This window comes from Plecotus auritus (assembly GCF_963455305.1).
Source record: "Plecotus auritus genome assembly, chromosome: 5".
NCBI classification, from domain to species: Eukaryota; Metazoa; Chordata; class Mammalia; order Chiroptera; family Vespertilionidae; genus Plecotus; species Plecotus auritus.
In genome coordinates this window covers 27,865,461-27,890,183 of record NC_137776.1, presented here as the reverse complement: position 1 = coordinate 27,890,183, position 24,723 = coordinate 27,865,461, and the positions used below count along the sequence as shown (strand labels likewise).

The 24,723-nt window shown below is 39.3% G+C and overlaps 1 protein-coding gene across 2 annotated transcripts in view; it reads left to right on the top strand.

The window, feature by feature from the left end:
- Positions 1-24,723, top strand: part of CUL3 (cullin 3) — a 112,619-nt gene that overhangs the window by 44,866 nt on the left and 43,030 nt on the right. For both annotated transcript variants that reach the window (XM_080670386.1, XM_080670387.1), the window contains one exon: positions 5,259-5,372. In XM_080670386.1, coding sequence (XP_080526512.1) covers positions 5,259-5,372 — 114 coding nt within the window. The remainder of the gene's footprint in view (positions 1-5,258; positions 5,373-24,723) is intronic.

Below are 24,723 nucleotides of genomic sequence, written 5' to 3'. Positions count from 1 at the left end.
GCCCTCAGGGAATGTCCTACTGATGGCTTAGGTCCTACTCCCCATGGTTCTCTGCTCTTTGCGGGGCCTGCTTGCTCCACACCACGGCGATGGGCAAGCAGCCCTGTGGGGTGCTGTCTGCGGGCCACGCTTGCCTGCTCGCGGGTTGCCCTGGCGACGGCCAAGTAGGCCCTGCTGGGTGCTGCCTGCGGGCCGGTTGCCTGCTCGTGGGTCGCCGCAGCTACGGCCAAGCAGGCCCTGCTGTCTGCTGTCAAGCTGCGTGGCTGCACTTGCCTCCCGAGGCCAGCGATGGTCCCGGAAGCCTGCAGGAGTGGCTTGGCGCGGCCGCCCTTGCCTCCGGGGCCGGTGATGGTCCCGGGAGCCTGTGGGCATGGCTTAGCGCAGCCGCCCTTGACTCCCAGGGCCGGCGATGGTCCCAAGAGCCTGCGGGAGTGGCTTGGCGCTGCTGCCCTTGTCTCCCAGGGCCGGAGATGGTCCCGGGAGGCTGCGGGCTTGGCGCCCATCCCCGAGACCCAGGCCTCTTGGCGCCACCCTGCCCCCAGCCGCTTGGCGCCTGCATATGCAAATTAACCTACCGTTTTTGTTGGGTTAATTTGCATACTCACTCCTGATTGGCTGGTGGGAGTCGTGGAAGTATAGTCAGTTTGCATCTTTCTCTTTTATTAGTGTAGATTGGGGATTACTCTTGGTGTACATTGTCTGGATTTTAACAAATGAATAATGAAATGTATTCTCTGTTATAGTACAAAACAGAATAGCCTCACTGCCTTTTTACCTTTCTCTCCACCTTAACCCCTGGTAACAGGTGGTTTTACAGTTTCCTTAGTTTTACCTTTTCCAGAATGTCATATAGTAGTTGGAATCATATGGTATGTAGACTTTTTAGATTGTCTTCTTTCACTTGGTAATATGCACTTAATGTTCCTTCATGGCTTTTCATTGCTTGATAGCTCATTTCTTTTTAGTGCTAAATAATATTCTGTCTGGATGTATCTATTCATCTACTGAAGGATATCTTGTCCAAGTTTTGGCAGTTATGAGTAAAGTTGCTATAAACATCTGTGTGTGGGGTTTTGTGTGGATATAAGTTGTCAATACCAAGGAGCATAATTGCTGAATCATTATAGTAAAAATATGTCTAGTTTTGTAAGAATCTGCCAAACTGCCCTCCAAAGTGGCTGGTGCCATTTTGCATTTCCCCCAGCACTGAATGAGAATGCCTGTTAATGTACATCCTCACCAGCATTTGGTGTTGTCAGTGTTTGGGATTTTGGCCATCCTAATTGATATGTAGTGATATCCCAATATTGTTTTTATTTGCATTTCCTTAATGATCAGATATCAAAAATCTTTTCATATGCTTATTTGCCATCTATATTTTTTGGTGAAATGTCAGGTCTTTTGCCAGTTTTTTAAATTGGGTCATTTGTTTTCTATTGTTGAGTTTTATGAATTCTTTGTATATAGTAAGTCTTCACTTAACATCATCGATAGGTTCTGTGACTTTAAGTGAAATGACATAAAATGAAGCCAGTTGTACCAGAGGCTAAGAACACAGGTTGAACAGTCCTTTATCAGATAAGTTTTTTGCAAATATTTTCTCCCAGTCTGTGTTTTGTCTTCTCTATCTCTTTATCAAAATCTATTGCTATTCAAATGATTCTAATTATTCACCAGGTTTGTGATCTGTTTTGAACTATTATGTGTGCATTGCTTTATCCTTTTCAAAGCTAAGTACCATCACAGCCAGTATTCAACGGCTCATTTTATCCTGTCACAGCTGACCCTATACTTTTATCACCTTCCATGGCTTTGTTACTTGTTCTTGCTTGTCTCACCCTTCAAATTCCAGCTCTTCAACTGAGTAAACTTCTTAGAGGTCTTCTTAAGTAATAATACCGGTCATACTTGTCAGCAGGCCCTTTTGATCCTAGGATCACCTCTGTAGCAGGGTTCCTTCCCATTTGCCTTTTCTGGTGCAGAAATTAATGGTTGTGTTGAGTGTGAGACTAACAATGTTACGCACACACACACACACACACACACACACGCACACACACAGCCCCCACTTTCTCTTCTTCGAAATGTCTGTATTGTTACATTAATAATTTGTAAGATGAGGCTTTTTCCATTTAGTATATATTTTTCACTTATATGCCAACTTTTTGTTTAAAAAGACTTTTAATTTTCATAAAGGTTGTATTTTCATCTGATTCCTACCACTTTATGATATATATTTGAAAAAATATCCATTCACTTTTGATGTATCAGAGTAGAAAGATATTTTGGGGGGTAGTATTAAAGAAATAATTTTTTGCTTATAGAGTGATTTGAATAATTAAGAGACAATTATAGCAAGTGTATGTAAGACATTTACTTTGTCTTAGGTATGTGTATATGCATAGTCATTCAAAAATAAATTTAACAAGATTAGTTCTTAATAGCTTTTTTTGTGCTAAGTAATATGCACTTATTGATTTGTGAGGATAGTTTTTGAAGTGTGATGCAAATAAAGTTTTATTTATGACACATTGTGCTAGTTGATCACATTCTTACTTTGTTGAAAGTCAGGTATGAGTATAAATATTATATAGATGCTTGTTGACATATTTTTTAAAGAGTATTAGTAATTTTGAAGAACATGGTTTATTTTATAACTATTTAATTGGTCACTTTTTCATTCATCTAAACACATTTTTAGATGAATGAAATATACCCAGCACATTTTTGCGTCCCCAAATCAGGGTGACTTTAATGTAGGTAACACATAATTTGATTTTTATAACTAAGGGTTATACAGAGTTTACTTAAGTCTTTAAGAATAATTAATTGTTAAATATTCTTGGTGTTTGGAATATACCATTTTATTTTTGTTACATAGTGCAATTTCTCTAGTATTTTCATGATTTTAATTTAATTGACACTCAATTTAGTAGTTCAGTGAAAGAATATGAAGTGTGGTGAAGAATTTGTACATAGCTACATTTTCAACTTGCCGTGTTGATGGGTTTTTTTGTAGTGTTAGCTACCTTGGGAATTGGTATTTGACAATTGGTAGACTTAATAAGTTGAAATAAATGATTTATTTTATCCATTTTGCATAATGGTGTTTGTTAAACACAGTGCTTTCAACTAACCAACATGGATATTTATCACTTTTGATATAGTCAACATATTTATGGAATAATTTCTGAGTGATATATTTTGAAGTCCAGAAGCTTCAAAATACATCTTGTGTACAAGACAAAATACAGTTGTGAACAAAGATTAAATATATAATAAAATTCTAAATTATGTAGTATAAGCTAGTGGTTTTTATATTACATGTTTAGTAGAATAGACATATAGTCCCATCACTAATATCTATTAAAGACCTCTTTTCCTCTAATATATAAGAAAAAATAAATTAGATACAGTTTTTTTCCCAATATGAACTTATTCTCCCCTGTGTTGGGATTAGTGTGTTATGTGTATTTTCTTTCAATGTTTGGTACTTCCAATCACTTGTTTATACTTGTTATAATACTCGATGACATTTTTATTTACTTTTGTTTAGAATTTAGGTTCATAGATATCTATATATTTTAATACATGTATTATATTTGTTTCTCAAAAAACACCATGACTTCAGATTCTCCCCAACCTGAAAAATTGTTTACTACTGTAGATTGTTTATAGTAAAGGATGTTTGGAGATAAAGCTGTCTGTTAGGTTGGAGTATTGACAGTTGAGCTAGACCAATGGTCGGCAAACTCATTAGTCATCAGAGCCAAATATCAACAGTACAACAATTGAAATTTCTTTTGAGAGCCGAAAACCAACTTCTGCACATGGGCCACGAAGTTTCAATCGCACTGTATGTGCGCGCCCGCACGTTGGTATTTTGTGGAAGAGCCACACTCAAGGGGCCAAAGAGCCGCATGTGGCTCACGAGCCACAGTTTGCCGACCACTAAGCTAGACCATGGAGGATTATTTGGATTTGAATAACTGGAGAGTTTGGCAGTATAGTCCAACAAAAGAGTTACAGGAACCTAGAAAACAACCAACTTCTTCATGATAAAGCTAGAACCAGAATCTAGATTCTGTTTCCTAGTTAAATACTCTTTCCATTGGACTGGTAGCATAACAGGAAGTAGAAGTGGTCAGTAACCTCTTATTGGAAAAGATAGCAGTATGCTTGTGGATTATGTGAAGGAAGTCTTGAAATCTGCGTAGTATAAGTATTGCATTAGGAAAGCATTTCAGACTCAGGGAACTTTATGTGCAAAGGCAGATACCCTGAAAGAGCTTACCATGTTGGAAGTGGATCATGGTATTGGAGGGTGGGGATAAAATAAAATACCTTACATATGCCAGGCACTATTTAGGTGTGGGAGATACACATGGAAAAGACAGAATCCCTGGTGCTATGGAGCTTACATTTTGGTGTGAGAAATAAGAAACTACTAAAATAGTATGCAGTGATGAGTGCTGTGAGGAAAAATAAACTGTAAAGATAGAGGTTGTTGTTCGAAATAGGGTGGTCAGGGAAAAACAGGAGTAGGACTTGAGTAGAAAAAAGTGGGGGAGTGAGCTGTGAATCAAGGCAAAAGAAATGGCAGAGCACATTTGCTGTATGCAGCTCCATTGTAACTAGAGTGTTTAATGAGTGCCAGACACTGTTCTAAGTATGTTACAAGTGTTAATTTAATTCTTTCAATAATCCTACAAAACGGACACTATTTCACATACAAGGAAATTGAAGCATAGAGATTAAATAATGTATCCAAAGTCATACAGCTAGTCAGGGAGCTGGGATTCCAGCCCAGGTAATTTGACTCAGGAATCAGTGGTCTCACTATTTCTTCAAAAAAGTGGGAAGGAAGGTAGAGTTGGAGCAATAGCCCCGGGGCCAGTTCTACAGATAGAGCCTTTTAGTTCCATATAAGTATTTAGGATTATTATTATTATTATTATTTTATTATTATTATTATTTTATTATTTTTTTTTTTACTGTGATGTTAAAAAGTGCCCAGGAGATTGCTTTTTGATTCTGAAGGTCAAGGGAAAGGGCCTGGACTATACAAAACACATTTGTTAGTTATCTGTACATAACATAGCTTAAAATGTTTCTGCTGGTCTATAACATATTTTTTAATTTAAAATTGAAGAGTCCACTTTATTATTTTATTGAACAGATATAAGTGCATGTTACATATGAGTGCGTGCACATATGTTTGTGTATAAACAAATTGTAATGAACTCTTCTGTTAATAGGTACGAGAGGATGTACTTAATTCATTGAATAACAACTTTCTTCAAACGCTAAATCAAGCTTGGAATGATCATCAAACAGCTATGGTGATGATTAGAGACATACTAATGTATATGGTAAGTAGAGTTCTTTTATTTTTTTTCCCTGTAAGAAGTTAGGCATTTCAAAACAATGTTTTCTTTGTTACCTGTAGTTGAGTAGTATATGTCAGTATGGAAGGTGCTTTTAAAAAAATAAACAATGTTGCCCTAGCAAGGGTCATGTTAGTTTATATAGTGTTTTATATACTTTATGATTAGAATGAAAGACTGGAAGGGAAAGATGTAATTTTTTCTGAATATCTAGCATTTTTGCTTTAAAATGGGAAATACCGAAAAGCTTTATTACCATCTCTTTTGACTAAAGGTGGTTGAATGACAACATGATAAATGAAAGGTGAATATTCTGTTACAAATTTATAATGTCTTCATATCTTTCCTGATAAGGGATGTCATTAATAGAAATACTTTTGTGATAATTATACTCTAATAGCTGCTATCTATCTTTCTTAATAGTAAATGCTTTCAGTATTTATATTCTTCAAATATATATTCTATTTTTCACCTATTACTGTTTTTTGTTTCTGTCAGTCAAGAAAAATATCTTTTCAGCATGACAGTTTGGAAAACATTGATGAGTGAAGGTGTTTAATTACTTTCAAGGATATTAAACTATCAGTCTTTTTAACATTAGTATGATAATAGAATGAAACAAAATTCATCAAGCTGCTTAATTATTCTGTCACTGCAAAATTACCTAGTCTAATTAACGTCTTGTTGCATCAGTGTTCATGTTTGGAAATTGGAAAGAATGGTTTTCTTCTAAGCTTTTACTCTTTGCTTTTCAAATTTTTATTTTGTTTTCTTTAGTTGTAATACAATGGTGAAAGCTTACCTAGTTTCTTTCACTTGATAGAATAAAGTAATGTTTGGAAATAATTTTCAATGAGAACAAACAGCTATACAGTGTTTTGTTCTGCTGATGAATTCAGTCAGGCCTGTTACTTCTGGTTTTGTAGGCCTAGTGGCAAGGTGGTCAGTGATAGGATACTTCATTTTTCAGGGGTTTGATAAAAGGTGTAACACATTGTTTAGTCTTTCTGAGCCTTATTTTCACTTTCTTCAGGATATAGATTCATGTTGTGTTGACATTTTGAGGCAATGACTTATCATAAGAAAATATATCATGTCTAGGATATAAATGTGAAATAAGTTTATTGCTGTTCTCTTAAAGTTCTGGATTTGGTGAGTCTTTAAATTCTAACACTGTCTAACACTAACACTAAGAAAACCACTTGTAATTTCATGGTCCATTGTTCTGATACAGAAGTATTTTTAAAACTAGAGGGCCAGTGCACCTCAGCCCAGTCTGCACCCTCTCCAATCTGGGACTCCTCAGGGGATGTCCGATGGCCTGTGGGATTGGGCCTAAACCGGCAGTCAGATATCCCTCTCACAATCTGGGACTGCTGGCTCCCAACCGCTCGCCTGCCTGCCTGCCTGATTGCCCCTAACTGCTTCTGCCTGCCAATCTGATCACCCCCTAACCACTCCCTGCCAGCCTGATCGACACCTAACTGCTCCCCTGCCGGCCCAATTGCCCCCAACTGCCTTCCCCTGCTGGCCTGGTTGCTCCCAACTGCCTTCTGCTGCTGGCCCCATCGCCCCCAACTGCCCTCCCCTGCTGGCCTGGTCGCCCCTAACTGCCCTCCCCTGCAGGTCTGGTCCCCCAACTGCCCTCCCCTGCAGGCCCGGTCACCCCCAACTGCCCTCCCCTACTGGCCTGGTCACCCCTAACTGCCCTCCCCTGCAGGCCTGGTCGCCCCCAACTGCACTCCCCTGCTGGCCTGGTTGCCCCTAACTGCCCTCCCTTGCAAGCCTGGTCCCCCCCAACTGTCCTCCCCTGCAGTCCCAGTCGCCCCCAACTGCCCTCTCCTGCTGGCCTGGTTGCCCCCAACTGCCCTCCCCTGCAGGCCTGGTCGCTCCCAGCTGCCCTCTCCTGCCGGCCTGGTCACCCCCAACTGCCCTCCCCTGCTGGCCTGATCGCCCACAACTGCCCTCCCCTGCTGGCCATCTTGTGGCAGCCATCTTGTGACCACATGGGGGCGGCCATCTTGTGCGAGGGCATGACGGTCAATTTGCATACTACCTCTTTATTATATAGGATAGGATTATACAACACTCAATCTTATATCAGGTTATTTTTTAAATTTGTTTTATTTCAGTTAATTTTTTCTCATGAAATCTCAAACCTTGAATGCTAGCTGTTATGTGAACATTAATTGTCAGGTTCATTCCTCAGCTTCCTCATTTATAAAATGAAAATAATGTGGTACCAACTTGGTAGGGATAGCCATGAGGCTAAAGGAGCCATTCATATAAAGCACTAGCAAGGCCCCGGACTATAATGTGCTCAGTAAAAATTAACTAGTATTAATATTTCTCATCCCTTCAACCTTTCAACAAACACATCTGGTGGTGCTATAACTGTGGGCAAACCCTTTCTTGGGCTTCTCCTGGAGGAAATCCCACACAGGGTAGGTGAGTGCCACTTTGTACATAGTCACAAACCTCCAGTCAGCCCTCCACGCTACCCAGCAGTCTCTCTCTAGTCAGCTCTTTCCACCACTTTGAAATAGTTGTTTCTCTTCAAACCTCTAGCTTTCCTACTGCTCACTTTGCTTTTAGTAAGTGCCTTGCCTTCTACCTCTCAGAGAAAAGAGAAAGCATAAGGTAGAAACTGTGTCTGGCCACTGAATCTACAATTTTACTTGTATTTTCTCCCCTTTAGAGTTTTTCTTTTTCCTTCCTGTTTTAATGGAGGGTAGTGTCTCTCTGGCAAAGGCCAGTCTTCCATCTGTGTTAAGGATCACATCCCTTTCTACCTTGTGAAAAACCTGAAGTATTTTCAGATTCTGCCTTTTTACTCGATCTTACTAATCAGTAAGATTAGTAACACTAACTCCTGGAAATTAAATATGTTTGGGCCACTCACTTCCTCAAAACGTTCTGAGTTTTCTTTTGGACCTCTGCATTTCCATTCACAACTAAAATGTCTCATAAGAACTGTTGACACTTGTTATTTCCCTTTTCTCATCTTTCATTCGCTTTCAATACATTACAGTTAAGCTTCTGTCTCAACTATTCAAATTTTCATTCTTTTTATTTTGCATTTTTATCTGAACTATTCTGTTCAGTCTTGCCCTTATCAAGATTACCATATCTGCACATCTATGAAGGCAAAGATCACTGCTAGTTAATCACGCTCCTGGATATTTTCCAGCAGTATTTGGTACATTTGACCAGTCTTTTCTCCTAACATGTTGGGTTCTTAATTTCTGTGGCAAAGCACTCACTCTCTTTGTATGCTTCTACCTTTCTGACTTTTCCTTCTCAGCCACTACTCTGTCTCCTCTGCCTCTTAGATAAAGGTGTTCTTAAAGCTGCTTCCTAGTTTTCCTTCTCTTGGTACACCTAACTTTATTTGGTGCCTCTGTACAGATGATCCCAAATTAGGTCTCCAGCCTCAGTCTCTGAGATTCAGATTCATAGTCATTTGTCTAGGTGATGGCTCCCTTCATTGTCTGAGAGGTATTTCAAACATGGCATTTCCAAGTGAGCTCTCCTAATCAGTGTTATTTCATTTGTTTATGCCAGAAATCTGGGACATGTGTGATGATTCCAAGATGAGAGAAGAATCTCAGCAGGGAAGCAACATGACCACATGCTTGAAAATAGTAACTCTAGGAGCAATATTGAAAAGAAAATATAGAGGAGCACAACGAATGTTGTAAGATTAGTATTGAATGGAGAGAAATGAAGGTGCTTTGGTCTTGGGGAGATCTAAAAACAGAAATAAACTGCAGATTCTAGAAATATATGATGGAGAGGGAGAAGAAACTGACAATAATAAGTCCCAGATTTCTGGCATTAACAGCTATTTATTGCCTTGTTTCCCAGCTAGCCTGAATTTTATGAGGGGCCAATGTCTCCGTCACCACACTGTGTCTCCAGCACCTCGCAGGGCTCCTTGCACAAAGTAGACACTTACATATACCTCAAATGGGTTAATATACATAGTTTCCTAAATAGATGGTGCTTTTTCAAAATGCTTATTAAAAATGGTTTTTAAATAAAAATATGTTCTTTTAGATTCAGAAATTAAAGTGTTAATTAAAGTTAAGTGTACCAAGAGAAGGAAAACTAGGAAGCAGCTTCAAGAACGCCTTTCATTCTCTTTATTTTGCCTTTTTATCTGCAGTATTTTGAGCTTAATTAGCCATGTGCTTTTATTTAATTATTTTTGAAATTTTTTAACTTTATTTTTATTGTTGACACTATTACAAATGTCCCCATTTTCTTTCCCTTTGCCTACCTCTACCCAGCTCCCGCGGCCTCTTCACTCTGGCCATCACCACACTGTTGTCTGTGTCTATGTCATGCATATATGTTCTTTGGCTAATTCTTTCACCTTCTTTCATTGAGTCTCCCCTTCTCCCTCCACTCTGACAACTGTCAGTCTGTTCCATGTATAATGCTTCTGTTTTTATTTTGTTCGTTAGTTTATCTTGTTCATCAACGTCCACATACAAGTGAGATCATACGGTATTTGCCTTTCTCTGACATGCTTATTTCACTTAGAATAATAATCTCCAGGTCTATTCATTCTGTGCAAAAAGTGTGATTTCCTTCTTTTCCTATAGCTGCATAGTATTCCATTGTGCAAATATACCACAGTTGGGTTTTTTTTACGCACTCATCTACTGATGGGCACTTGGGCTGCTTCCAAATCTTGGCTATTATAAATAACGCTGCAGTGAACAGTGGGGGGGGGGGGGGGGGCGGGGGAGGCGAGACATACATTCTTTTGAATTATTTGGGATTCTTAGGATATATTCCCAGAGGTGGGATTGCTAGATTAAAAAGCAGTTCCATTTTTTTATTTTTTGAGGAAACTCCATCCATACTGTTTTCCACAGTGGCTGCACCAGTCTGCATTCCCACCAGCAAGGATTTACTTTTCTCCATATTCTTGCCAACACTTGTTGTTCGTTGATTTATTGATGATAGTTCTTAGCTCTTACAGCAGGTATGAGGTGCTATCTCATTCTGGTTTTAATTTGCATTTCTCTGATGATTAGTGACATTGAGCATTTTTTCATGTCTATTGGCCATCTGTATGTCTTCTTTGGAAAGGTGTCTATGTGGGTCTTTGCCCATTTTTTTATTGGATTGTTTGTCTTTCTGGTGTTGAGTTTTATAAGTTCTTTATGTATTTTCTAGGGCAAGGGAAACAAAGGGAAAAATAAACAAATGGAACTACATAAAACTAAAAAGCTTTTGCACAGCAAAAGAAACCATCAACAAAATGAAAAGGGAACCCACTGTATGGGAGAATATATTTGCCAATGATAGATCAGATAAGGGGTTAATTTCCAAAATATATAAAGAATTTATAAATGAATGCTTTTTAAACTTAAAGTAAAATTTATATACCTTGAAATGTTGAGAAATAAAGTGTGTAAAATTATTTTTGATAGGTGTACATACCCATGTAACCAGTGCTTCAGTCAAGATAAATAAATGATTTTAGTTTTCCAAAAATAAAAAACGTAGTCGATGTCTGCATTTTTTTTTTTTGCAGGGGTGCGGAGGGGAGGGCTGTTACCCTCATTCCAGACTTTCTCAGGTCACATTACCTGCTAGATAGGGCATATACCTGAGGTGTAGTTGTTATACCTTCATGGAGACTAAAACAGATTATTTCTTCCAATGAATACTGGCTCTAACTGTTGGAATGTTAGATTTCAGGTTCAGAGAGGAAGGAGAGAAGATGCTTCACTGTTACCCACCTACCACTTACTTAGCTAGCTGACTTTAATAAGGAGGTGTATGTGTCTGAAGTGTCATGCATGAGCCTCATTGCATAGATATGATGGGACACACTAACTCCTGAAAATGAAAGTTATTCACAGATTACATGGAAGCAGCCATTGGTGAAAATTTGTTCCACATAACTTTGTTGTTTGGCAGGTTCAGTGTTTCAAAAAGTATTTATGCCTCTAGATGGAACATGTGGCCTCTAGTTTCTACCAATCCAGCTTTTCCTAATAGTTGAGAATTAACATTATACCTATTTAGCCCCTGAAGGCAATAGAGTTTATAATCTCTGCTTTACTTAAATTAGTTATTTTTAATTCATCTTTTCTTAAAGAACAATTAAGATGTTGAACTTTTAAGGTTGGTTTAGCATTGCTCAGTATAAGCTTTCTTTTCAGTTTTAATTGTTTAAAAGATAATGATTGGGGAAAATTTTTAATATTTTACGGAAAAAGTTTGTTGCAATACAGGTTATTTAATTATTATAATCCATGAGTAGTTATTTTTTCCCATTAAACATTGTACAATATTAGGGTGAAATTAAATTATCTGTTATTCTATAGACAACTTTGAGCAATTAGAATTAATGTCAAAGGAAAGGAAAATATTTTGTCATTATATATAGGGTAATAGAAAATTAATAGATGAGTTTTCTGCCTAAAACTATGGTGAGTTTCAAAGGGCTTTTTATGTTTTTACTCAAATTTGTTTATATTTCCAGTCATTTTTACAAACTGCAAAGATATGGTAGTATTGCTGATTAATCTTAAAGATAAGAGGCTATAAATTCAAAATCAAGGGGGAAGGTAACCCGGGAAAGGAGGATCAGTGCTTCTTTGAGGTATTTGGAAAATCATTAAGGATGGGTAAAGAGGTGAGGTAGGAAGTAGCAACAACTTTGTGGAGAGGACCTGAGAAAGTCTCTACTGATGCTTTTCCTAGTAAATAGAAAAGGGACTATTAGTTTAGAACAATGATTTTTTCAATCAGTGTGCTGCAAGAAGTTTTAAAACATGCAATACCTATTACTCAGGGGCACAGATCTCTTTTCCCTTAAGATTATCAAATAACAAAATGACAACAGCCAACACAACAATAGCCATCAGGTGTGAATGAATCAAAATTATATCTAATTTTGTCAGATTGGCAAAATATATAGTTGATATTTGGGTGTGTTGCAAAATTTTAGTAATAGTTTACGTGTGCCATGAGATGAAAAGGGTTGAAAACTTCTGGTTTAGGGTGACAGGCATGTAAGGTGTTGAAGAATGTGGAAAACTGAATAATGGTCCTTCCCCCCCACCCCATCCCCCCAATATGTCCATGACTAATCCCTGGAACCTAAAGATTGTTACTTTAAAGGCTAAGGGGACTTTTGCAGGTGTGATTAGGTTAAGGATCTTGAGGTGAGATTATCCTAGGTTGTCCTGCTGGGCCCAAAGTAGTTATTATCAAAGTTCTTATCAGTGGGTGGCAGGAGGGTCAGAGACAAAGGAGAAGGCAGTGTGCTGACAGAGGCAGAGATGGGATTGATAAGCTCTGGAGATGGAGCAGGGCCACAGCCAAGGAATGCATGTGGCCACTAGAAGCTGAAAAAGGCAAGAAAGTGGATTCCCCCTCAGAGCCTAAAAAAGGAACAGGCCCTGCAGACACCTTCACTGAAGTCCAGTGAAAATGATTTTAGTCTAGAAATATCTATATATAAAAGGCTAAATACTAAGTGTCCAACCCTCTGACCGGTCACTGTGACGCACATTGACCACCAGAGAACAGACACTCAATGCAGGAGCTGCCGTGACGCGCACAGAGAAACGGCACCACAGACCTGGTGCCCACAAAGCAACACTCGGCTTCCCCCAAGTGGGACACAGGCCCCGCCACCACCCCAGAGCAGCACCCCACCAAATAGCAGCCGACGCTACTGAGACCCCATGGCACAAAATGCGGCCCACAGCCCAGCCCAGAAACAGTGGCTGTGGGCGCTGGGTAATGACCTCATGTAGCAATGCCACACTTCCTCTCCTTAGTGACGATTAGCCTCCTTGCAGTTTCTTTAGCCCAGGAACATAACTTGCTTTAAAGCCAGGTGGAAATATTTCACACTTTAACCAAATGTCTATGAAGCGTTTTCCTGTGCCTCGTCTCATTTGATCCTTACAAAAGTCCTGGAGTAGGTAGATAGGAGACTCGGTGGAATCCTGTTTTCTTTTCATTAGCCGGAAAATGGAGATTTAGAAAGTTTTGAAACTTGACCCGACTGAAAAAAGTAAGAAATGGTGGACCTTGAAAATGACTTCAGGTTTTCTCACTGCGCAGAATATAGTCAAACACTGCTGCAGTTAATACCCTTTGTTCACCCTGTGTGATCTACAATAACAATCTGCTTCGTGTTGATATTTACTGCCGTGTTGCTGACAGTTACATGAAAGAGAAGCTGGGGTGCTTCACTGGGCTGGAAAAAGTTTAGCTACATCAGAAAGCAGATCTAATTAAGCAAGCTTATTCTATATCTATAAAAGGCAAAGTTGACTCATGCATGGGCGATACATATAAAGCTCTTGCTGATGCCAGTCGCACACGTGTGTTTCAATCTGTCATTATCGATCGTGAATTTGGTTGACACTTCTCTTATAGAGAAAGGGCGAATAGTGATATTAAAATATTTCTTCTAATTAATTTCCTTTCAATATGCACAAATTTGTGCACCGGGCTTCTAGTAAGAGAATATATAAGCTACTTAATTTGTAGTAATTTGTTCAGCAGCAGTAGGAAACTAATATAAGGGAAAAGTTTGGAATAACTACTTTGCTGGGCCAGTTATCTGTAAATAAATGGAGTATAGTGGAGGCAATCAGCAGAGTTTGTACTTTTTCCAAGGGGTTCTTAGCAGTCACAGAGGAGAATGTTCAAAATAAAGAAAGTCACTAATAGAATTTGCCTTATTAGGTATAGGGGAGATTTCTAAGATCATTAGTAGCATTAATGACATGGTTGATCATGGACTGTTTTAATAAGTAGGCAAGTGAATCACAAGGTTCCAAGAAATAGAAGTATTAGGTATTAGGGATCACTAGATTCAAAGATCCAGTGAGAGTGAGGAGCAGTGTAACAAAGTAGGGAAAGGTGGGAGGAAAAAGCTTTTCAGTGCCAGAAATGTTTGATGCTTTCTCAAGATAGGTTTAGGATTTGCCTATGTCAGTATGGGGGGTTGATGGAGGCAGGAAATTCTGGTAAGATGGGAGATGAAAATTAAGCTATCTGTAAGGAGTGTTCCAGATTAAACATTATTATGAATGTTACAGTTACCAAAGGTAATAGATGGCAAGGAATAGAGTTGTGAAAAATAATGTGAGAAACAAATACTATTTGCTGAAGTTATCAAGTATTTGTGTGTCGTTGGAAGTCATAAATGGGATGAGAACATAGAGATAGTGGAATTTGTGAGTCTGTTTTTTCTATAGATTTTGGTGCTTTGGGGTCCAAAAAAACATTTATAGATTACACATTTAGAGCACTTTGAAAGTAGCTATATTCTGGAAGAACACAGGTTGCTTAAGAATCTTCTCAGCACTTTCTCTGCTTTCAAAATGATATCTTAAGGAAGTGGATTCAATGGCTTTGGGGCTATTAAGCTTCACACCTGTTCAGAATTTTTACTGACTGCTTTTGCAAGAGGGGTCTGTTCAAGACAGGCTTTCCCCATATGTGCTCTAGTTTGTGGCTAATGATATAATACCTTGGCATCTTTTTATGGTTAGATCAAAAGCCAAGCACTAACCCTTTATGAAAAATAAAACCAGGGCATCGTCATAAATACTTTAAAGGTTAAGCGTGTTGTACTTGAAAATTGGGAGTTTTTCATTGCCTTCCATCTCAGTTTCTGTCTCAAACAAATTAATGGAACCATGAACACCTTAAATACTATGGCCTGTAAGCCGTTTTTGTGTTTGTGTAATGATGGTATAGTAAGCAGTCCATGACATTGCGTTTAGGGAGGCAGATATATATTCAGCATGAAGTAGGTCCTATGGTACAGTCAGAAATAGAGCACATATTTGTTGATGTATAAAGGAAGTGAAATTTTTATACATAAAGCGGATGCTCCCAGTACTCTATATAGGAAATTTGGAGTAGTGAGAAGAATACTTAATGAGATATTCAGCTTTAGTTCCTACTTTGTCACTAATTTGCTTAAGTCATTTAACCTCTCAAGGCAAGACTCTTGTTTCCTTATCTATAAGGAAAATAAATTACATTTACTGGGTAAGAGCTTTGGTTCTTACCTTTTGGGGGGTTAGATACCCCTTGGAGAATGGTCAAAATTCATGGGCCCTTTCCTAGAAGACAGGTGTGTGCATGCAGTCATCACACAACATACCCTTTTATATATGCAGTTTCAAGGGATTAATGGGTTGGTTCCCTGAAGCTTATCTATGGGATGTGTTGATTAGATCATTTTAAATTTTAGAGCTCTTTCTGCTCTGAAGTTTTATACCATTTTAAAACTGAAATTGAATAGCTACACATGATGTCTACGGCATGGTAATGAAGGAAAAAACCGAAGATGTGGGTTGATTAGTATTAAGTTAATGGCAGTGTCTTTAACAGCTCTTAAGGTGTGTTGATAGAGCCTTGATTGCCTATGAGTCTACCCAGTACTCTTCCATGTAATAGCAGATAGCATTTTCACAGCTCTTAGTTGTGCCAGGCACTGTTTTAAGCACTTTGAGTATATTATATCAATTTATGTTTTTACAATATTTTTTTTGTAGTTTGGGAAAGCAATAAAATTTCTATTTATTTGAAAAAGTAAAAATACAAATCAACAGGTATCATTTACTACATGGCTATATCTCTGTCAAAATGTTTTAAATATCTGAACTTCCAGGTGAGTATCATATTTTCCATTTTGCAAATAAATAAACTGAAGTTAGATTAACCTGCCGAGAGCACAAAGTTAGATTAACCTGCCGTGGTTTGCCACTCTGTTACTGAAGTAGTGAAGTCTTTTTTTATTCCAAAGTTCATGGTCTTCACCTCATTGCAGAAGAATTATCTATAATATTAAAAGCATAATATGCTAATTAGACCTGATAGCTGACCTTCCGGATGTCCTTCTGGATGAAGCCGCCGCGGCGGGGGCTGAGGCAGAGGTGGTTAGGGGTGATCAGGCAGGCAGAGGGGTTAGGGGCCATCAGGCAGGCAGAGTGATTAGGGGTGATCAGGCAGGCAGGTGGGTGAGCAGTTAGGAGCCAGCAGTCTCGGATTACAAGGGGCATGTCCTGGATTGTGAGAGGGTGCAGGCCTGGCTGAGGGATCTACCCCCCACCCCCATGCACGAATTTCATGCACCGGGCCTCTAGTGCACATATATAATCTATAATAATGAAAGGGTAATATGCCAATTAGACCGGACATCATTCCGGACATCCTTCCTGATGAAGCTGGGGCCGGAGGGAAGCCAGCCCAGCCCAGGTCCTGGGTGCCTGCAGGCTGCTGAAGGAGGGAAGACAGTGCTGGCAGCCAGGGGAAGGAAGGCCTACTCTTGCACAAATTTTCATGCATCAGGCCTCTGGTAACTAATAATAAGACAAATATAAATAAATCATACAAAAAATAAATAATACAAGAATAAACTCACCCTAGCCCAGTGGTCGGCAAACCGTGGCTCGCGAGCCACAGGCGGCTCGCGAGCCATGATTTGCCACTCTGTTGACTAATGAGTTTGCCAACCACTGCCCTAGCTGATTTGGCTAAGTGGATAGATCATCGACCTGTGGAATGAAGGGTCCTGGATTCGATTCCAGTCAAGAGCACGTACCTTGGTTGCAGGCTCCTCCCTGACCCGGGCCCTGGTCAGGATGTGTGAAGGAGGCAACCAATCAATGTGTTTCTTTACATCAATATTTCTCTGTCTTTTCCTCTCTCTCCCACTCTCTCTAAAAATCAATGGAAAAATATCCTTGGGTGAGGATAAAAAAATTATATATAAAAGCCTAATATGCAAATTGTCCCCACAGGAGTTTGACCAGGAGTTCAGTTGCTTGCTATGATGTGTGCTGACCACCAGGGGGTGGCTCAAAACGAAGGAAGGCCCTGGCCAGAAGCCGGAAGCCAGAAGGCCCCGATCAGCCCTGATCACTGGCCAGGCCTAGGGACCCTACCTGATGCGTGAAATTCGTGCAAGAGTAGGCCTTCCTTCCCCTGGCTGCTGGCACCGGCTTCCCTCTGGCACCTGGAACCCGGGCTTCCCTCGAAGCCCTGGCTTCGTCCGGAAGGACGTCTAGTCTAATTAGCATGTTATGCTTTTATTATTATAGGTTCTGCTTAAAAGAATTTATGATAATTTACTGAGTTGAGCTAATAACATTCATTCACCTTTGTGTTTATGAGGATAAATTCATTCATTCAGCAAGTATACATCAAGTGTGTATTATGTATCAAGCCCTTTTCTAAAAACCTGTGTTTTCCTTTTTCCAGGTTCTTCTATCATTGGGAAATTTTTATGATATGGAAAACTGGGCAGATAACCCTAGTTTCCCAAGCCTAATTTAAGAACAGTGACTTCATCTCTGATTTAAGCCAACAATTTTCAATCTCATGGCACACATTAACTAATTACTAAAATTCTGCAGCACACCAAAATATATATATATATTGCCAATCTGACAAAAAAATAGATATAATTTTGATTCATTCACACCAGATGGCTAGTGTTGTGTTGACTGTTGTCATATTTTTACACTTGATCTTAGCTAAAAGGCCAAGAAGCAATGTTGTCATTTTCTTATTTGACAATATGAGGGAAAATAAGTAATTGCCCCTGACTAAAATAGTCAGGCATTGCATATTTTAAAAATGCTTGAGACACACTGGTTGAAAATCACTGCATGTAAGCTATCAAAGAACATTGGAAATCCTTTGTATTCTATGTTTCTTTCTCATTTTTAAATTTTGAATCTAATATTAAAATCCTCATTGAAAAATTGATTTTCTAAGATTTAGATTCCTAATTGCATTAGAAGTTATTTAAAATCATTATTATCATAATACTTAGAAACGCACCAAAAAATCAGATACCCTAGCAGTTCATCTATCCACTTGATGGTACACTAGCCCTACACTAATTTGAAACTATTCTTCTAATTTTTGAAAACATTTTTGTTGCTATATAATGTAAAAAGTACATAAATCATTTTTGCCCATTTTTTAAAATGTGAGTTTCCTGGAGGGTTTTGGAAGTTCGTGATATAGCCTAGATAGAAGTTCTTTGTCAGATATATGTATGTGAAATATTCCATTCTGGGCTTGCCTTTCTCTTAATGGTATTTTTGAAGAAAAGTTTTAAATTTCAGTTAATTCCAGTTTTTGTCTGCAATTGTTAGATAGTGTTGCATACATATCAGTTTGGTCAAATTTATTAACCATGTTCAAATCTTTCACACTAATTTTTATTGTCTGCTTGTCCTATCAGCTATTAAGAAATGTTAATATCTTTAGATTTATAATATCATTTATTATAAATTTTGATTTGTCTAGTTCTTTTAGTTTATATATTTGGAGGTTTTGTTACAAAATGAATATAAATTTAGGATCATTTTATCTTTCTGTTGAATTTTTATGAAATATTCTTTATCTCTAGTAATGCTTCTTGCCTTAAAGTCTACTTTGTATTGTATTATTTTATGAGCTTTCTTGATAAATGCCTGCATGGAGAATTTCTTAACATCTTTTCCTTTCCACCTTTCTGTGTCCTTATATTTCACTTGTAAACACCACATAGTAACATGCCTTTTAAACCCATCTGATAATCTTTGTTTTTAAATTGAAGCATATAGTTTATTTACATTAATGTAATTATTGATATCTTTGGATTTAAATTTGTCATCCCACTATAGGTGCATCAAATATGGTTTATTGCCCCATTCTCCTTCCCCATTAGCTGTTAATTACATAGTCTTTTAAAATTATTTTAGTGGTTATCTTAGTGATTACAGCATAGATCCTTAACTTATAGTTTTCTTTATATTAGTTTTGTTTTGTTTTCAACTACTTCCTCATTGTATGTGTCTTAGAATACTTCTGACTTCCTGGATCTTTTTCCCCTTGGTTTTCAGACATTTGACCCTGGGGTGTTTTATTTTGGTGGGGAACAAACCTGGTACTTTTACTAACACTATATGAAAACTGTGGAGACTATCTTTCTTAAAGAGAAATATTATTTTCTTTGAGCAAGCAGGTACAGTGTGGGCAGATCACTATGAGTTTGTTGAAGCTGGCTTTTAGGCTATGTTAAAATTGGTCTATTTTTAGTTTGCCTCTATTTCCAAGGCATATATCTGCTCACTGGGAATTAGCCCTTCTGGGGGTCTCAGGTGAAAGCCTGATGTGTTTACCAGTTTGCTCTCTACATAATTGCCTTGAATTCCAACTTTGTCTCTTCACCACTGCAAGTAAGCCAACTGTCTCTGTTCAGCTCTTTTGCCTTCCAGTGCTGCTATTTGGTGTTTTGGTGTCTCATCCATGCTTAGGTAATATGTCAATGAACACCTTAATGAAAATTATTTGCAGAATTTCTGGTTCTTATTTGGATTTCTCTCTTCTTCAGCCTTTGACCCCTCATGAGTTCTAGCTGCTTGATAGCCAGCCCACCTGTGACTTTCTGCTTGTTGTCCTATTTCCAGTCCTCCAGATAAAACAAATGGCCCAAGGGAATGAGTAAAAGTGAATGTGGGGATCCTCTCGGTATACCTGCCTTTTCTCCAGAATCTAGACTCCACAATTCCAGGTTGTCTTTGTTGTTCTTTGGTGCTTTTAAATTGTTAGTTTTAAAAAAATTATTGTATAATAAACATAACAAAATTGTTATCTTAACTATTTTTAAGTGTAAAGTTTATAGATATTAAATGCATTCATACTGTCATGCAACTGTCACCTCTACCCACCTCCAGAACTTTGATCATGCAAAACTAATACTCTGTGCCCATTAAATAACAACTCCCCATTCACCTTTCATTTCAGTGCCTGGTGACCACCATTGTACTTCCTGTCTCTATAAATCTGACCACTCTAGATGCCATATAAATGGAATTAGAGTACTTGTCCTTTTGTAACTCAAAGTTTATTTCTATTATAGCATGTGTCGGAATTCCCTTCCTTTTTAAGAATGAATAATAATTCTATTGAATGTATATAATACACTTTGTTTATCCATTCATTTATAACTGGACACTTAGGTAGTTTTTACCCCTTGTTTATTTTGAATAATGCTACTGTGAATGCAGGTATGCAAATATTTCTTTAAGACTCTGCTCAGGAGCTTCAATTTATTCATATCCTCCCCAGTACTTGTTATTTTCTGTGGTGTTTTTGGTTTTGTTTTATTTTGTTTTTGTTAACAGCCATCTTGATATGTGTGGGGTGGTAGCTTTTTATTTTCATCCAGCTTTTATAGTTGTTCTTGGCAGAGGACTTGGTCTTATTAAAGATGTTCTTTCAAGTTTAGAAGTGGAAATGTGTGGACTGGCATCTAGAGTAGATGTTACTTCACAGATAGGAAGCTGACACAGATGCTTAAGGTCAAATCGAGTAAACGGCAGAGATAGGATTGACTGGCTCTTAAATCTATGCCACTGAATTATAACACTTCTGTAATACAGGTCTTCTTTCCTGTACTTCTTATAATCTCACTAGGGGCCCAGTCCACAAATTCGTACACCTTGAAAGGAACTGTGGGCCGGGAGTCTGCTGTGGGCACAAGGGCGGGTCTCGGCCCATCATCCGTGCCCCCACCTGACTGCTCCCACCACGCCCCCCCCACCCCATTCGCTTGTCTGCTGGCAGCCCCACTCCCGCCGCTGCTGCTTCTGTGCGCTGATGGCGGACCCGGGTGCTAGCGGGGCCATCACCAGCAGCAGGTGCAAGAGGCAGCTGCCGGCCCCAATCACTCCTTAGGAGCAGGAGGAGGTGGAGAAGTCCTGAGGGGCAATTGGGGCTGGCACCGGGTGCCTGCAGCAGGTGCGAGAGGTGGCTCCAGCGTTGGCAGCAGGTGTGAACAGCGGCTCCAGTGCCAGCAGCATGTGCGAGGGCTGGGCAGGACTGTGGCACGCATGAGCAAAGAATTTTCAGTAACCACCAGAGGCTCGCCCCAATGATAGTGACTGGTGCCCCGCCTTGGTCTGGTGCCCCCGCTCACCTGCTCCACCATTCCACCATAGCCAGTACCCGCCATGTTCCCCATGCGTCCCCTGGTGGTCAGCACATGTCATAGTAACCAGTTGTTCAGTTCGGTTTTTCAGTTCTGCCTTTTGGTCTATTTGCATATTAGGCTTTTTTATATATACTAGAGGCCCATTGCATGAAATTCATGCATGGGGGGGTGGTGTCTCTCAGCCCTCCCTGCACCCTTTCCAATCTGGGATCCCTCTGACAATCCAGGACTGCTGGCTCCCAACTGCTCGCCTGCCTGCCTTCCTGATTGCCCTAACCGCTTCTGCCTGCCAGCCTGATCACCCCCAACCACTCCCCTGCCAGCCTGATTGATGCCTAACTGCTCCCCTGCCAGCCTGATTGCCCCTAACTGCCCTCCCCTATAGGCCTGGTTGCCCCCAACTGCCCTCCCCTGCAGGCCTGGTCACCCCCAACTGCCCTCCCCTGCAGGCCTGGTCCCCCCCAACTGCCCTCCCCTGCAGGCCTGGTCCCCCACAACTGTTCTCCCCTATAGGCCTGGGTCCCCCCAACTGCTCTTCCCTGCAGGCCTGGTCGCCCCCAACTTCCCTCCTCTGCTGGCCTGGTCACCCCTAACTGCCCTCCCCTGCAGACTTGATCGCCCCCAACTGCCCTCCCTTGCAGGCCTGGTCCCTCCCAACTGCCCTCCCCCATCCCCTCCCCCCTGCTGGCCATCTTGTGGTGGCCATCTTGTGTCCACATGGGGGCAGCCATCTTGTGTGTTGGAGTGACAGTCAATTTGCATATTACTCTTTTATTAGATAGGATAGAGGCCTGGTGCACGGGTGGGCGCCAGCTGGTTTTCCCTGATGGGTGTCCCGGATCAGGGTGGAGGTTCCCTTGGGGCATGGGGTGGCCTGGGTCAGGGGCCTGTGTTGGTTTGCAGGCTGGCCACGCCCCCTTCCCCCCCCCCCCCCCCCGGCAATCTAAGCAGAGGCCCTGGTATCTGGGATTTATTTATCTTCTATAATTGAAACTTTGTAGCCTTGAGCGGAGGCCAGGGCTGGCCAGAGTGGGCGGGAAGCTTGGCTTCCTCCATTGCCGGAGAAACCCAAGCCTCCTGGCTCACTCCGTGGCCGCAGCCATCTTGGTTGGATTAATTTGCATAGTTGCTCCTGATTGGCTGGTGAGCGTGGCTTGTGGGCATAGTGGAGGTACGGTCAATTTACATGATTCTCTTTTATTAGTGTAGAAATTGATCCAAGACCTTGAGAGTGATTACTCTTATGGTTCTGTTTCCTGTTTTTTTTGTTTGTTTGTTTCTTTTCCTACCATCAGATTATTAAATTGTGGAGTATGGAACAGTGCTTTTATGATTTGGTGCGATTTATACAGCTTTAGAGAAATATGACAAATTTTGATTTGTCAAACATTCTAGGATACAGTTCTTAAAATGAATGAAAAATATTTTTAAATAGGACTTCTTATAAGTACATTGTTTTTTAAATTTTCTCAGGCCTGAGACAGAGATTTGTGGTCCTTTTACAGTGATGGAAACTTGCAGCTTTAGTTGTAGAGCTATTTTCCAGCAGGTTTTTGACACCATATTCTCTGCTTTTTAATTCACTTTACAAGTAAAAGTTCAATACAGAAATGTTGCTGTTTCTGTATAATTTACTGTTCCATATTTCACTGATGCCCTTTCAACAATGTAGTGAACCACTAGCATTGGGAAAATATTGGGACAGTTCTTTAAATTTTGAGCTATAATTAGACTTATTTCTACTGCAAAATTATACTATGGGTTTTTGTGTGGTTGTTTTTTAAAATTTCTTTTTCCATATTCATTGTGTTAAGCCTTCTTAAGTCATGTTTAGAAAGGGAACTCTGTTTGAAAACTCTTAAATTTATTACTTGTTGATAGAAGATTGCCTAGTGATTATGCTTGGGAAAGCAGTTTTAAAAATGTCCTAACAGACAGTAGCCACTTGCTAAAGAAAATTATTTGCTTATTTGTTCTTTTAAATAAATTTTATTTTTCAGGGTTTATCTCTAGTGTATGAACAGGATAAATGTTTAATATTTATAAAGATTTTTGACACTACTTAACATTTCTCTTCTCCTATCTTCTTTTTAAAAAATAAATGAAACCTTAAGAGTTTGATTAACCTGCTCTACAGTTTGCTTGATGAACCACCTTTCAGAGCTATTTGCTACAATTTTAACATGCTCTTTGTCTAAATAAATAGCTACCAGTGACCACAGTGGGACCAGGCAGGGAAATGTAGATGAATGCATACTAATCTGTAACTGCCCTTGATTCATTAGTGGTGGTATTGAAAGTACTGAACTACTTGTATTTGAAGCAAAAATTTTATGAAGAGCTCCCTTAAACTTTATAATTAAGACAATGGACTGTTGTACTTATATTTGTAGTACTAACTTTCAGAATTAAATGTGACCCATAGGTTAGTTTTAGAATTTGCTTCCCAAATACCTATTTAATTTAGCAAGAAAACATCGTTCAATGAAACACAAGATATGAGCAATACTGTGAAAGAGCTTATAATTTGTTTCTTTTCATGGGTGCACCATTGCACACTGTGCCTAATATCCATTTATCCTACTTTGCTTTTCTGTGACATAATGACTGTTGATTAAAAATATTTGCTAAACCATTTCTTGCAGGTAAATTAATTGGTAAGAGTTAAGTTACTTTTTGAACTTCATTAACAAATTTTTTGTTTTATTTTTATTTGTATTTAATACCATTCCCTAAGTAATGAAGCTGTTTAGCCCACTTACAAAGTCATTTCTTGACTTTGCACAGATTTTTCATAAAATTAATATTTTTACATAGCACATTTGATGCTTCTAAGAATACTGTTGCATGCTGACTTTGATCAGTCAGACATTAAATATTTAGGTGTCTTGATGGATTAGGTATCTTGATGAAGCATTAGTTAAGGGGAAAAGGCAAATATTTCCCAAGATGGTAGTAGTAGTAATATCTTTGGCCTTGTACGGCCCAGCATCTTGTAGGCTGATGTCTTCTGTCGACTGAGAAAAGAGCCCCAGTTCAGGAGTAGCTATTTGCCAAACGAGTTTTACCTGGATATCAGCTGGTTGAGGTTCCCTTTTCTTGTAGCAGAGGAAGAAAGACTGCAACTCTCCACCTTAGCTCCTAGAGACCTGCCTATCCTAGTTCATGCTTTTAAAGTGATACTTTTTAAAAAATCTAGCTTTTATAGTTCTTATTGGCAGGGAAGTTTATATTATAAAAGCTAGTCTATCCAAAAAAAAAAGCTATTGAGAATAGAAATGTAAATAAGTGGAATAACTTTGTGAGGTGGATGTTGCATTACAGATAAATACTTCTAAG